Below are 16,505 nucleotides of genomic sequence, written 5' to 3'. Positions count from 1 at the left end.
CAATGCCACTGCTGCCATCACCGACGCCAAGAACTGAGGCTCCTTCATCAGTCCTGGCACCCATCCTGGAGCCTGGCATGCAGGCCCTCCATCCAGCATGTGGAAAGAATGACTGACCACCTGTCCCTGAGATCTGAACAGCCTTCCACAGTTCACCGAGCATTTCAGGACTTCCGGTCCAACACAGCGGCTGACCACTCGGTATACCTCATTTCTCCCCCGGGGACCTCATTAAAATGAGGCTAAAGGAATAAAAAAGTGGAAATCCCTCCACAAAAAGGGGCCTTTGGTGATCAAAGACCAGACCAGTCCTTCCTGGAACTGTGGCAGGGACTGATGAAGTAAACACGGAGCTTAATGAAGGATGAGAAGAATGGATGAATTTCAAAGTGAGACATCGGGCTCTGTAACAGAACACAAATGGATAAAATTCAAAAGCATAAAAATATACGTAAAACTAATAAATATCTCAGCAGAGGAAAGTGGGAAGAAGTCCAAGGGTGCTGCTCACTCATCTGTCAAAGATGGGAGTTGATACCAGCACCGTCTTCAGGGATGGAATAGCCTCGATCTGTGCTAATAAAGTCACCACCAGCCACACACGGCTACTGGGCACTTGAACTGTGGCTAACGCAACTGAAGAACTGAGCTTTAATGGTATTTAATGTTAAACCGATTCTAATTTAACCACATGTGACCAGTGGCCGCCATATTGGATAGCTCTAGTCTCTCAGAGCGGCGTCTGCACACGCGTGCTCACGGCAGCATTATTCACAGCTGCTCAGGTAAGGAGAGAACCTGAAGGATGGATGGGTGAGTGGATAAATAAGATGTGATACATAGGAATATATATGTATATATATATATATGTTATTCAACCCTAAAAAAAGAAGCAAATCCTGCCATTTGGGATAACATGGATGAATCCAGAGGACATTCCGCTAAGCGAAATAAGCCAGACACAGAAAGACAAATACGGCGTGATCTCATTTATATGCAGAATCTAAATTAGTCAAACGCATAGACGCAGAGAGTACATGGGGGTTGCTGGGGGCCAGAGGCTGGAGGAAATGGGGAGATGTTGGTCAAGGGTACGAAGTCTCAGTTATAAGTAAGATGGATAAATTCTGGGGATCTAACGGACAGCATGGTGCGTACAGTCAGCAATACTGTGTCGTATCCTTGAAAGTCGCTAAGAGAGGAGATCGGAAGTGTTCTCACCTCACACACACACCCGTAAGTGGTAACTATGTGAGGTGATGCTAACTCGTTTATACACAATGTCTATTTGTCAATTATACCCCAATAAACCTGAAACAATATTTTTAAATAAATACATACATAATAACTTGAGATGAAAAGAAACCCTGCTACACGGGAAATAAATGCTGGCCTCTCAAAGAGTGAGAGCAACAAGGTTGGGGGGAGTGGGGGCCCCGGTCAGAATAATAATAGAAATGAGATGGGGCTCCAGTCATTACTTGTTTCACCTGAAACTTTCCCCCTGATCACAGCAAGTGTTTCAATGATCAGTATCTCTTGTAGCGATTGGTTTTTGAAGCTCAGAAATTTCACATTAGATTCTTTGTCTTCTGTTAAATACAAGTGAAAAGGGGAATTTAGCACTTAAAAAACTAGCAGCACACAGAGTATGACCTCGTTGTTATAAGGTACGATGTCACCTGCTGTCCACTTCCCTGTGCATGAGCCACAGCTCTGTGTGTGACTGTGGACTTTGATATGTCAAGGAACGGATCTATAATGTCACCGATGGCCCTGTCGGGGGGGCCGGCATTCTGATCTTTCCTTATGTTGTTTAGAATGCTTATAATGAGCGTGCATCCTTTTACATAAAAACAATGAGGTCTTTCCAGAAAAAAAGCTGCGCACGGGTGTCCACCTAGCAGCAGGGCCGGCGGTGGTGCTGGCAGAGGGAGGCCACACCTTTCCAGGCTGTGACAGGTGCGCGTGCCAGGTGCCCCATTGCAGGTGCTGTTCTGGGCGTGGGGTGGGGCTGCCGGAGGGCACCTTCGTTCCTCGCACTTGGGGAAATCGGGGCTCCCTGGAGAACCAAGGGCTTGAGAAGACAGTTAAGTAAATAGGGGGAAGACTGGCAGGGGCAGGTGTGCAGGGACCTTCCCAGGGAGGGGAGCTCGGGGCAGAGGTGGCCACAAGGTGGTCTGTGCGCGCCATCTAGTGGGCGCCCCGGGGACCATCTCCCTGGTGCCCTCCGCGCGGGGAAGAAGCTCAAGCTAATCAGAATCGCACTCTGGCAGTTTGTAAACTTAAGGCCACTTAGGAAAAGGTGTGCTGGGCTCTACACTAAGCTATGCAGAAGAAAAAGGTGCATTGTCACATGTCCTGCCGGTTCTCTCCGGAGGGGCGGGGGCACGATTATTTACCAGCTGCATCTGATCCAATTGGTCAGTTACCCAGCCGGTTATGAAGTATTCTCCATCTCACCACGGCTCTCGAGTGTGTCCCCTTTAAACACGCTGGCATGCCGGTGAGAAGCTGTTAGCGTTTATCGGATGCGTGTGATGGGACAGACACTGGGCATTTGTGGTTGCCTCATTGTTCATCCTTCCAAAGCCTTGATGAGGTTATCCTAGTGGAAATTACATTGTCCTTTTACAGATGGGATGACCGATGTTCACGAAGGCTGGCTATGCCAAAGATCCCAAAGCTTAAGCGAGTGGTGGACTGGGTCCGACCTGACACAGCCTGACTTTCCTTAAGCGCACCTGTTTTCTGGCTGTGGAGAGGGGGCTCTCCAGCTACTGGCCAGCACAGAGGCAGGCCAAGTCCTTCTCGATAAGGCCTCTGGAGTGTCATTTCCAAACAGGAATCTCTGTCTTGGAGGCAGCACGTGGAAGGCTCAGCGCTCACAGACAACTTGCATTTCCATAACTCCACGTGGTGATAAGTAACCCAGTTCACACGTCGACAGTAAAGGAGATTTTTCTTTTCAAAAAGAAAATTATTTTCTCAGAGTGCAGCCTCCTGATGATTTTACCACCTTTAAGGGTGTGTGTAAAACAGAAGTGAATAAAACCCTTCACATAATTGCTCTCTATTTTGTCATTCGGGGCTCATCACCCAGCAAAACAGAACAATTCCTGAGCAGAAGTCGTTGATGGATGTGCCACTCGGCGGAAATTTTCGTGAGATAGGTTATAAATATTAATGGTATTGACAGAGCCTTAAAAATGTGTCCTGTCACATTCCTGTGGCAACAGAAGCACCCATAATTCTTTGATCCTCTGACTGACAGCCACCAGTTTCTTTCCTGGACTTGCTCACTGGGTCTATTTTTCCCGTTCACCTTCAGAAATTATCCATCAGCAAAGGTTTGCCAAAAAGACGCAGGTCAGCTGAACTCAACATCTTAATGGGTTTTTTTTTCTCCTTTTCCACTTAGCTGACTCCAGTTCACTTTCCAAGAGCAATCTTTTTTATATTGTTATTTTTTAAATGTAAGTTAGGAAATGACATAACATCTGAATCTGACGATGGGGCCGAGGCGGTGACGGGTTTACTGAGTATGCGCACCGGCACCGCGCGGGACTAACGTGAACCGTGGGCTGGTGAGCCGCGTCGGGCACATTAGAAGTGTGCATACCGCAGCACTTACAAAGTGCTTGGCTTTAATCTCATCCGACAAAGACACTTATTTCTGGTCATTTGTAAAGTGTTCCCACTGGACACACATTCTCCTTGACAATTTAAAATTGCTCCTTTCAGCTGTGACCGGGTTGGATCAATCGGGTGAAACCATGTGTATATAGCCAAGCTAACAGCTATTTGCAGAATATCTTGCTCTTTCTTGTATATGAGAGAACCTACAAGACAGAACTGCATTAGGTTTATTCCAGATACCTACTGCCAAGGGTTGCGTGCTGTCTCCAATAGGTAAGGATACTAACAAATTCGTTTTGGTGGAAGGAGAGGCGCTCGGGTCTTCTGGATGGACTTGTGAAGTCAGGAACGAACAAAAATGCGTTTCGGCAGCACTGGAATCCTGTGCTTGTCCTGGTAAAGGGAGTCTAGCCAGCGGGACTGACTGAGAATGGGCACAGCTCCGTCGATGACCAAAGACCTACCAGGCCTGAAAGTCACCATCCAGGTCGTCGGTTCTTGCCGGCGATGTGCACGGTGTGGGGTGGGCTGCTCTGAACACCATCCAGATCTAAGTTGGCAAGTCCATGGTGTATATGCAGCTACTCGCCCTTGCTGCGCCTGGGGTAGGTTAGTCCCCCCGCCAATTCATGCCCACTTGAATCTCAGGGTGGAGCCTTATTTGGAAAGAGTGTCTTTGCAGATGTCATTAGTTAAGATGAGGTCAGGCTGGATGAGGGTGGGCCCTGAATCCAATGACTGGGGTCCTCCCAAGGAGAGGACACACAGAGGTCAATACACACAGTCAGCCCTCTGATGGCAGAGGCAGAGACTGGAGTGACATGGCCACAAGCAAGGAATGCTTGGAGCCAGCACAAGCCGGAATAGGCAAGGAAGGACCTAGAACCCTCGAGCCTTCAGACGGAGCGTGGCCCTGCTGACATCTTGCTTTTGGAGCTCCGGCCTCTAGAACTGAGAGAAGTCCTGTTGTTTTCAGCCATCGGGCTGGTGATCATTCATGATGGCGGCCCCAGGAAAAGAATGGAGCTCCCAAGACACACTCCTGCCTCAGCACAGCGGCGCTCCGGCATGCCACCATTTGGCACAGGATATAAACCCACGTTCCACCCCCAAACCAGATGGCGTTTTACAGGATGCATCGTAGTAACAAAGAAAAGGGGAAGAAAAGAAATGGGAAAACCACGTAAATATTCATCAGTAGGGAAATAAACTATGGAACAGCCCACCACAGAATACTACAGAGCAGGGTTTTAAAAATGGATGAGGAGCTCTATTCACATTGGCATGAAACAGCCTCCAAGACATACTGTTGACTGTTAAGAATGAGATACGCAGCACGACGCCCTTTGTTTTAACACACAGCCGTGCACACACACACACGCACACACATGCACAGAGAGAGAGAGAGAGAGAGAGAGAGAGAGATGAAATGATGAATCGTAGTTAACTTGGGGAACGGGGCTGGAACTGTGGGCTAGTCCGTGAACACGTAAGTCTTACCTGAAATGTTTCAGGAGCATGTACTCAAGCACTACTAGATTTTATTATTAAGTTTTAAACAAAAGGCAAGAAAAAGACTCATGCACAAGCCTTTAAAACTTTCTGCACTGCCCTCCCACTTACAACCTCGCAGAGCTACAGCAGACACCAAGGGGCGGCGGATGCCTGTTGCACCTCGCTGGGGGCCAGAACGCCCCTGCTCAGAGCTGGCTCGGGGCTGGGGGCTCCGAGGGCAAGGCTGCCCCTCTGAAGCCCAGCCTCATGCAGGGCAGATGGACAAGTATCGGCAGCCGGGGAGGGAGAGAGCTGCTCCATGACAGGAAGCAGGGGCTTCGTGAGATTTAAGTCCCCAGTTTCTGGGGTGCCATCAGGCACAATCATCCCAAGAAAATAAAGTTGCCTCCAGGGTGCCTGAAGCTTCAACACGGCAAGCAGAGTGAATCACAGCCGCTGGCCCAGCGGCCTGGGCGCTTACAGCGAGTGGGCAGCTTGGTAGCTGTGTGCCAACAGATCAGATAAGAGCAGTTTCGCGGGGCTTAGTCCTGGAGAGAGAGGCAGCCTGTGCCCTCCCTCCCATGGGAACAAGAACCAGCTTCCTCGAGTACGAGGGAAGACAAAGGCAAAGGAAAATGGGCTTTGCAGAAACGGGAGTTCCCCCAGCTCCAAGCTGGAGTCAGGAGCACCTGTCATGGTCCCTCTCCGCTCTGGGGGCCCCCACTGTGCTAACTCATCTCTACACATCACACCTGTGCTTCGTCCAATCCAATGACCTCAGAATACCGCTGTGCCAGAAATCCCTTGTGTTCTCTACTGTGTACACCACGGTTCCAAACTCCCATTTTTGACAGGCAATCTCGCCCAGGCTCTACCCTGGATAATTCCCACATGGGACTTCACCACAATCCTGGGCTGATTTCACACACAGGGGAACTGAGTCCCACAGCAGGTAAACCACTCACCCAAGGTCTTGTGGCCGCTAAGTGTCAGAGCCTGGGTTTGAATCCAGCTCCAGAGTCCACACGGGCTCACACCGAGTGTCCCCTGCGGATCTGAGTTTGCCATCAACTCAAATCATTTCGAAACTTTGCTGCTTGTCAAACAGGAATAGGGAAGTCAGGGTTATCACTGAAGAAAAGAAGTAGCCCAAACTCCATGCCCACTGTGACTGTCGCGGATACTCTCCTGGTCCAGATCCAAGAGAAGCATGGAGTCTGGGGAGTCATTTCAAAGGCTGGGAACTCTGTGCCCAGGGTCCCACCTCTCTAGGGATGACAAGCAGCCTCTTCCCTGTGAGATTTTTTCACGGCCCCAGGGCAACATGCAGGGAGTCAAAGGGGGGTGCCCCCCACTCTGGAGACCACAAATCCTCACTCCAGTATGGGGAACCTCTCTCTCTCTGCCCCCCTCTTCTTACCTTCAAAGGCACCCCCACCCTTCCCCACTCCACTCTCAAATGTGTAGAATGACTGAGATGAGGTCTATTTATAGAAGACCAAAAAAAAAAAAAAAAAAAAAAAAAAGCCACCATCATCTCCCTGCAGAGAATTTCCCCGTACCTGAGCTGAGATTTGAATGAACGAGCGACAGACACGTCAAGAGCTGTGGGAAGAGGATTCCAGGTAGAGGAGGAGCCCAGGCAAAGGTCCTGGGGTAGAAAAGGGTTTGGGGTGGGCAAAGCGAGGCCCGAGGGGGCAGGAGCCAGACGTGCTGTGCTTTGGATACGCGGTGAGGAGGGAGAACCGCACCGCAGGAGGACTTGGTGGCCGTCCCAGGGCTTGGGCGGGGAGTCTGCAGGATCCGATGTGTGTTTAAGCTGAGCACTCTGTGTGTACATGGAGGGTAGAGATTGCAGGGCATCGAGGGTGGAGGCAGGAGCTGAATCAGCCACCCGAGACAGAGCTGACAGTGAGGAGGCTTGGAGTGGGGAGCTGGCGGTGGGGCCGCAGGGGAGAACGCGAGTGGGGGTCCATCCCTGCACTCAGCACACCGTACTGAGCTTGTCTGTGCGCACCCCCCGCACCACCGGGCTGGGGGTTCCCGGAGGGTAGAGACCAGCACCTGGGTGTGCGTACATGTGTATTTGTGTGTATATGTGCACACACTTACGTGAATGTGCAGCCTACGTATGTGGGGGTGTGTGTTTATCTCTTCCCATCCAGTTTCATGGACCCCTGAATTCTAACAACAGATACCTCCTACAGACCCCAGGTTAGGAACCCACTGGATGGTGTTAAGTGGGATGAGTAGGAAGAGGCAACATGGTCTGATTTATGTTGTGAAAAACACCTGTGAGATACCACAAAGCTCAGACTTCGAGTGTGCCCTTCGTCAACTGCCTCCGGGGCACCCCACATCCGATGGTGCCACGTGACGAAGCTGATGAACAACTTGCTGGTCTCCAGGCTCCAGAACCTCCCAGTCTCGGGGGGCGGGGTGGAGATACAGAGAGATAACCCCAAATATGACTCTGCTCTGACCCCAGAGCCTGGGACTCTGGAAACTTCTATGGCAAAGGGGCTTCAGATGTGATGCACTGAAGGATCCTGAGATGGGAAAGTTGTCCTGGGTCATCCCAGTGGCCCAGTGTCACCACAGTGTCCTTGTAAGTGAAAGACAGAGGCAGGAGGGTCACCGTCCAAGAAAAGGGACACGGTAATGGAAATGGATGTCAGAGTGACATGGGGCCACAGACAAGGAGTGTGGCGGCCTCTGGAAGCTAGAAATGGGCGAGGGTTCCCCTAGTGCCTCCAGCACGAACACAGTCCTGCTGACACCTTGGTTTTTGCCTGACAGATCCATCTCAGACCTCTGACTTCTGGAATTGTAAGATAAGTTTGTGCTCTTGAAAGTCACGACGCTTGTGGTCATTTGTCATAGTGGCTACAGGAGAGGGATACAGACGCCAAGAACAGTGCCTGGGCACTGGGAGGCCCATGCAGTCTTAGCTGTGACCGCCAAGGCCTGCAGAAGCTGCACGGCCTTCCCCCCCCACCCCCTCCCCTTGCTCTGTCCACTCTAGCCATCGGCCTTCCCTGAGGTCCTCAAACACACCAAGCCTAGTTGTGCGTGAAGCCGCGCACTGGGGCCTCTGCTGGGATGCTCTTCCTCCCCAGCTGTCTACAGCTGGCTCGTCCTCCTCAGTTAGGTCTCAGAGCAGACGTCTTCCTGATCGCTCTGACACTGCCCACCCCCTTCCCAGTTTCCCCATTCTGCTACCAGCATGAGTTTTCGGCACCTGAAGTAATGGCACACGCCCTGCTGGCGTGCGAGCACTGTGAGAGCTCTGGGCTGGTGCATCAGCATCTGCTAGAGCGCGTAGTAGGCACACGAGTATTGTGGGGAGGAAAGAAGTACACACGCCCAGCTCTTACAAAGTCTCAGGCTGATACAGCTAAAGACAAATCTGATTATCTCTTGTTTTTTTCTATGCTGAGCCCGTGTACCCAGTTGCCTAGAAACTCAACAAATGTGTTCATTTTTTTATTCCAACCTTGTTGAAAGATAATGTGTTTTTATCTGCATGTGCAGAGCTGGGCTTTTTAGTTTTAAGAACTGTAGTTGAATAGTAGACTCCAGTCCTGCACTCCACACCACCCCTGGAAATAAATCTCTAAGCTCAAAGCTCAGTAATTGGACAGAAAACTGAAGAGAAGTGAGGGAGAGTGAAGGGACACAGTGGAAGGGAAAAGACAGAAAACTTGTGCTTTCATAAAGAAAAGAAATAGGTACAGAGTTAGTATTTCCCAGGCATGGAGGGGACAGCAAAAAGACGATTCTCAAGTTTTAGATTTTAAAGATGATGCAGAAAACATTATTACCCAGGGTTATGACACTCCTCTTTTTCAACTGCCCTTTTTAAGATGGGATTTTTGGAGGTTTTGACCATCTGTGCTGTTCTGCTAGAAATGGAATTATCAGACACAAATGGTTTCCAACTTCAAAATTTCCATCAACTCCACTTTTCCCCCTCTCCATGTACCAAAAAATAATGAACCCAGCATATAGTGTATACTAAATAAATGTCGGTTGTATAGTCATTGCCTGGATGGCTGGAAGGAAGGAAGGAAGGATAAATGAACAAACAGGTGGACAAGAAGATGGATAAATGGAATATGGATGGATAGATGGATGAGTGGACAGACAGATGAATGGATGGAAGGATGGATAGAAAGATGGATACTTGGATGAACAAATGGATGGATGGACAAACAGATGAACAGATGGACAAACAGATGAATGGATGGATGGATGGATGGACAGATGGATGACCGGACAGACAGAAGAATGAATGGAAGATGGATGGAAAGATGGATAGCTGGATGAATAAATGGATGGATGGAAGGACAGATGGATGGATGGACAAACAGATGAATAGGTAGATGGATGGATGGATGGATGGATGGATGGATGGATGGATGGATGGATGGAAAGATGGATAGTTGGATGAATGAATGGATGGATGGAAGGACAGATGGATAGATGGATGGACAAAGAGACGGCAGATGGATGAATGGATGGATGGATGAACAGATGGATGGAAGCACAGATGGATGGATGGGTGGATGGATAGATGGATGAGTGGACAGACAGATGAATGGATGGAAGGATGGATGGAAAGATGGATAGTGGGATGAAAAAATGCATGGATGGAAGGACAGATGGATGGATGGACAAACAGATGGATAGGTGGATGGAGCAGTGGACAGATGGATGGATGGAAAGACAAATGGATGAGTACATCACCACTGTCCCTATTCTTTTGCAAGCCTTCCTGCCTGGACCATTGCATCAGCCCCTGCCCTAGCTTCCATGCCTGGGCTCTCTCCATAGCCCTATCAAACATTATCCCAAAGCTGCATATTTACCTACATGAAGTCGAGATTGCTTCGCTACCCAAAAGGTGCCAACAGTATCCAATGCTCCCAGGGTCGCACAACTGTAGTAGTGAAGTTCTACATCATAAGCCTGGGGTTGCCTCCCAGGGTAACAGTGCCCCCTCAGAAGGTGCAGTGAGACTGAGTGAGATATTCCAAGGGCAGCAGCCGGAGCTGACTGCCCACCCAACAGTCTTCCCTCCTCTCCACCCCGTCACAGCTGAGTCCCCAAATACCAGGTCTTCATCTCCCCATCTCTGCACCATGGCTATCTCTGACTCATCAAATCAAACCCTTTCTTTCCTCCAGGAGGAGAACCCACCAGCCAGCCTGAGACTGAACTTCTGGTTGGCCTTCACCCGAAGTCTGACAGATGTGCCTGCATGGGGCCAGAGAGTATGCACAGCCGTGACAAAAATTATGATGACTAAATCTGACTGAGTGCTGAAATGTGCCGGCCAATACACTGACACCTTCCCTGCAGTACCCCACTGAGTCCTCACAAAACTCTATAAGGCAGGAAACCTCATTTCTACAGTTTACAGACAAGGAAACTGAATTTTAGATAAGTAAAGTAATGGGCCCACAATAACAAAGCTAGTAAACATTTAAGTTCATATCTCGCTCTCAACAGGTTGATCCAATAGGCTGTACTCTTGACCAAAATGTCTCACTACCAACTACCCTAAAGGTGAAAATGACTGAAATTTTCCCAGTATGTACATCACCCTAGTAAATCAACAGGATAACAAAACTGACAAGGTAGAGAGGGTCATTAACTCTACACAACAGTTGAATCTGCTTGAATCTGAGCTGGATTCCACTACAAACATGACCTTTATATTTGCCTGGGTGTTGTAAGCACGTCGTGTTTGTTGTATCTCACTTAGTCCATAGACACCTCTGTGCAATAGATAGGACCAGTGCTCCTACCTGGGAATTCACACACGAGAAACTAAAGCAAAGAGAAGTTAGGTGAGCCCCTCAGGCTACATGGAGAATGAGAAGGTCTCCTCTTCCTGGCCCCCGGGGTTGGAGCAGGAGGATGTGGGGCTACCCCAGGAGCCCCCCTAGCCCCAGCCCCATAGTGAACCCTATCGTCCAGGATGAAAGGCTATCTATGTAAACGAAGAGGCTTGTGATCACCGTGCCGATGTGGGCTCTGCTGCGGGGTCCTCTGGAAGAGCGGAGTGCAGACTGCTTCCCAGGAAGGCAGTGTCCTCAGGAGCCTGGAGCTGCCAGAGGGGGTGGGTTGGCTGGGGATGACACTGAGGTCCAAAAAGCTCCTCAGGCAATAGCCTGGGGAAGCAACAAAAGAACAGATCATGGGAAGAGGGATGGAGAGTTCTGGGTAAACAGCCTGAGGAAGACCAGATAGGGGAGATTGGGGTCCTGCACAAGGCAGGTGGGGGGAAATAATGGGCCCTCTAGGATGTCCACATCATAATCTCCAGAATCTATGGATATGTTACTTTGCAAGGCAAGAGGGAAAGTGATGACTCTTGGGATGGGGAGACTTTTCAGGCTAATATCCAAGTGGCCTCCATGTCATTGCAAGGGTCTTTGTAAGGGACTAAGGGAGGCAGAAAGGCCAGAGAGGAGACTCAATGATGGAAGCAGAGGTCTGAATGACATGGCGCCAGGGGCCAAGGGATGCGGGTGGCCTTCAAGAGCTGGAAAAGGCAACAAACAATCCGGATTCTCCCTCCCAGCCTCTGGAAGGACACAGTTCTGCTGACAGGTTGATTTTAGTCCAGTGAGACCCATCTCAGACTCTGGCCTCCAGGCTATAAGATGATGACTTCTTGTTGCTTTAAGCCATTAAGTTTGTAGTGATTTGTTACTGAGGCAAAAGGAAATTAACACAGCTACTGGGAGCTCTAGCCAGTGGACTTGGGTTCTGATGGTAAATATAACCATCCATTCATTTGTTGAGCAAATACCATATACTCAGCACCAAGCAAGGTGCTGAGAAAGCCCCCGGTGCTCAGAGCAGACATGGTCCCTCCCAGCCAGGAGCTTGCGACCCAGTTTCTGCTTATCAATCCACTGCTGCCCAGCTCCAAATTCACCCTTCATTACCTGCTCTATGAATCTGAGCCCTTACTGTTTCTCCTTTGCCAAAAGGCAAGGTGTTGAGCTTTGTCAGCAGGGGGGCCGGAGAAATGTTTCCAAGGGAAAGGGCTTGCCTTGGGATTCTGGTGCCATGCACGTGCTGTGACTTCTCCAGCCCCAGGAGCTCCCCTCATGTCCACCTTGAGTGGCTTGGTGCCTCCAATGCCTCTGAAGAGACACCTCTCTGTAAAGAGCGTTCCTGAGAATTCCAGCAAGTTCCACCAGCATGCTACCTCAGCAACTTCTCCATGTGCGGTGAGCTGGGACCACACGCTCTCCCACAAGGGCTGGATCTCAGGTGGGGCCTGTTCCTTGGGCACTCCAGCTCAGCCCTGGGGCAGCAGATGTTCCTGACGGCTGCCACTGGGACATTCTTCAGAGTTCTGTTCACTTCCTACTAAGCCATCCCTCATTACTCCAGTCTCTGCTATGATTAATGACCCCTCATATTAAACTTCCCCTGTTCAAATTCTTTCTCACGATTGGAGCCAGACTGAGACAGACATGCATGAACCGCAGACAGTGGTGTGGTCTACAAGAGGCAGGCAAGCAAGACTATACGGAGGACAGAACTAATTTGGCCTGAGTGGCCAGGAGAGGCCTCTCCGAGTTGACCTTTAAGGTGACAGGAGACCAGACACCAGCCAAGTGGAGCACTCTGGGAAGGCCTGGGACTCAGTGTAGCTGTTCCGAATGCACAGGCTTCTAACGAACAGGACACACTTGGGACATCAGAGTCGTGTTGTGCAATAAAACCAGCACGACGACGGCACTGACCAGAGCCCATGTGCCTTCAGATCCATTCCCTGCTGGGTTCTGGCTGCTCAGGTGACCCAGCCCTGGTTCCTGGGAATATACATCCTCCTGCCTCCAGCCCCGGGCCAGGCGCACTCTTGTTCTGTCCAGGGGCCCCGGCTCTGCTGTTGTGCCTGCTCTAATTCCTGTGTAGCTGTGTGCGTGGGCTTACCTCACTCTAACTGCTGAAGTGGTTTCTGCTTCTGGAACGACCTGATACAACAACAAACCCATTTGTGGATGTTCCGTGGACAAGTCACGTGGCACCCTTACATCACGCAGAAGCTGTCCAGAGTTAGTCGTCACCGAGAACGAAGAAAGGAAGTGGCGAAGGGGAGGAAGAGGGGGAGGAAGGGGAGAAAGGGAGAGACAGGAGAGGAGGAGGGGGAGGGCAGGAAGAGGGAAAAGGAAGAAGCACATAGAAGGTACTCCCTGATACGCATGGTAGGCAGAATTCTCCCCTTGGCAGCTGTGGGTCTGGGGAGCAGCTAAAACAGCTGATTACAAGAAGAGGAACTACCAGCTGCGGTCCCAAGGCAAACGTTATGAAACAGCTCTGGTCCCCTGGGGTCATTTTAGAGCCACTCTTCACAATGACCCAAGAGATAGACGGTGATACACAAGACCACTCAACCATCAAATCCAGGAGCTTTCCTACCAAGAGGAATTAAAGCCCAATGCAAGAAACCATCCCTAAGTAAAGATCAGCCAGATGGGGAGCGCCGGGCGGCGTCTAATCGTCAGAGACACGCCGCGAGCATGACGCACATAAACCCACCCTCCCCGGAGCAGCAAGGCGCCCGACGGCACCTGAAGGGAGGGAATGGGGGTGGCTGAGGGAGGGCAGCACAGAAACCTCCCGACATCCACCGGACTCCACGCCGGGCCTGTCAGTAAGACACAGGAGCAGGGAGGCCCCCCAGGGAAGCGCTGACCCCCGCAGAGAGACTGTCAAAGCCAACCCGTGATCTAGGACCACATTCCAAATGCCTGCTTTTCCTGCTCAGCCAGGCTCTTCTGTCCTGTGTGGGTTTCAGCAGCTCCTCCTCTCCCGGTCCCCTGATTCTGTCCTGTCCCCACTATGAGCCCTGACCCTGTGAGCGACAGCACACTCAGCCTGGAGCTGTGAGTCAGGTCTTCAGGCAGCATCGTGAGACAGGATGTCACCATAGCCAAAGAGCATTCGTGTGTCTGTAGCAAGGGTCTCATCAGCAAAGGTGATCCCAAGAGGTAAGACAAGCAGCACATCCCCCGAAGCCCAATAACAACAGAATAACTGCCAGGCGTTCTCCTCAGAAGGGGACCTAGGGCGAGATGCTAAAACTAAAGTTTGGCCAAGGCTAGACCTCTGCAAGTGCTGAGTGCGCCATGACGGTGTTAAAGCAGCCATAAACAATGCATAACCAATGGCCACGCGGCGTCTGGTAAAGCTTTTCTACAAACATGGGCAGCAGGCTGGATTTGGTCTGTGGGCTGTTGTGCTTGGCCAACCACGGGTCTATAGCCCTGTCCTGGTTCCAGCTTCCTCTCCAGCTCCTCCCAGAACCGGCATCTGCCCACCAGAGGAGGGCACAACGCTCTCCCTTGGAGAACTCCCAGTGAACCGAGTGCTGCACATTAAGCATAGAGCACCATCGTAAGGGCTCAGAGTAAAGATGTAACCCAACCTCGGCCAGATCAAGGTTGATCTGGAAAATCAGAACAGTCTCATTCTGCCTTAAAATCCACATCCATCCATCTCCGCCCCTTAAGAGGGCCATTTCCTGCTCATGTGGCTACAAAAGCCAAAATGCAGATCGCTGCTGATGGGGGTAAGCTCCATGAGGATAACTTTCACGAACTAGGTGAGCCCAGTAGCTTGGATGAAAGCAAGGGGTTCATTCATTCGCTGACATTCATTCACAGCATATAGTAACTATCTTGGGCACTGTTCTAGGTGCTGGGATCACAGATGTGAACACAACTGACCAGAATCCTACCCTCGTGATCTCACATTATAGGAAGGAAACGGATGATAAGCCCTGCACCTCCAACACCCATGACATCTATGAAGAAGATGAGATAGGGTGGTGGTGTGCACAGAGAGTGATGGGTGAGGGGAACAGAGAGCTAGTTCTGGCCAATGTGGCCGGGGAGGGTGCATCTCTTAACAGTCAAGGTGAAGAGAAGGAGCCAGGCATGGGGACACACAGGGAAAGTGTGTTTCGGGCACAGACAAGAGTAAGAACACAGACACGGGAGCTGCAGACTTCATTGTCAGGTGAAAGGCTTCACCTGCAGGGATCTTAACTCTGGTACCCAACTTGAGTATGGATGATAGAAGCACCCACAGACTGCCCGAGAATATCTGGGTGCTGACCCCCCACACTTTGGTCCCAGACAGGAAGGCTGAAGCAATGCAGAATATTTCCTGTTCCGCTGAACATTTCCAATGTGAAAAGGGTATTAGGACTGTGGCGCTCCCAGGGACTGATAATCCCCATGGCTCACCAGCACTGTCCTTTCTACATTCTGGAACCTCATGCATGACCCTGTTCTCAGACATGGCCCCTGAGCCTGGTCGTGAATGGGGCTTCAACCAAGCTCAGAGGAAAAATCTGGCTACCTCCAGGCCAGGAACAGAAACGGAAGTGGTTTTATGGACTCTGGGACCTTGTGCAGGCTCCGCCGGTCAGTTCCCAACAAGGCTGCTTCAGTCCATCGCATTTTCAGCTTGCCCGTCCCCATGCTACCTGGGAACTGCCCCGTGAGGCCGAGCGGCCAGGGCTGCTCACTCAGCGTGCAGAGTGCTGCCCCCACACAGACCCCTGGTGCATTCCACTCAGCGCAGCACTTGGTCCTGATGTGCGCCGAGATGGAGACCACAAAGAACAGGAGCCCCCAGGAAACGTTCACCAATATCACAAAGGAGAAGAGATTTATGGAAGACCCCAAATAGTTCCCGAAAAGACATTATGGAGAGCAGGTAAATAAAATGTAACCTGAGTGTATTTCCCTTGCTTAAACCTTCTCATCAAGTGCATAAAAGATAACAAATTATAAAACACTTCATGTTTCTTTGAACATTAAAAGCACTCCAAGAAAACCTCTTGGTGACCCTCTTCTGAAGTTCAAATTTCTCACCATTGCAAGAGGGACGATGCCCACAAAGGACGTCTGGCTGACGAAGATCTCGGACACGGCCAGCTCGCTCACGGAGTCCTCCACGGGGTACTCCACCTGCCAGGTGATGGGCTGTGCCCCGGCCAGGCCACTGCTGTTGTCGATCCCAAAGTCCACTTGCAAGATCTCATAGAAGGAGCCATTTACCCTGGAAAACAAACACATGTCCAAGTGTGATTTAAAACCTGCGACTCAGTAGAACACTGAGAAGGTGACAAATTGCCACGTTCCTCCTTGCCAATCCAAAGAGTGATTGCCAACTTCAACAGATCCCATGGCAGTGGGGACAGAGCCTAATTCACGGGCTGTCCGCCAGTGACCCGCAACTCCAAATGGGTGGGCAGTCCCTCTGCAGGGCTCAGTGGGAAGCGGACTGTTCTCCCTTGAACGAGCAGGTCAGACAGCTCTCCCCACCCCATG

At 50.7% G+C, this 16,505-nt stretch overlaps 1 protein-coding gene across 1 annotated transcript in view; it reads right to left on the bottom strand.

Moving 5' to 3' along the window:
• Nucleotides 1-16,505, bottom strand: part of TMEM132B (transmembrane protein 132B) — a 359,857-nt gene that overhangs the window by 73,124 nt on the left and 270,228 nt on the right. The window contains exon 4 of the mRNA XM_045779135.2: nt 16,047-16,233. Coding sequence (XP_045635091.2) covers nt 16,047-16,233 — 187 coding nt within the window. The remainder of the gene's footprint in view (nt 1-16,046; nt 16,234-16,505) is intronic.

Source organism: Ursus americanus, chromosome 30, assembly GCF_024610735.1.
Source record: "Ursus americanus isolate L20-20 chromosome 30, mUrsAme1.1.p, whole genome shotgun sequence".
NCBI classification, from domain to species: Eukaryota; Metazoa; Chordata; class Mammalia; order Carnivora; family Ursidae; genus Ursus; species Ursus americanus.
This window is presented reverse-complemented; position numbering and strand designations above follow the sequence as displayed.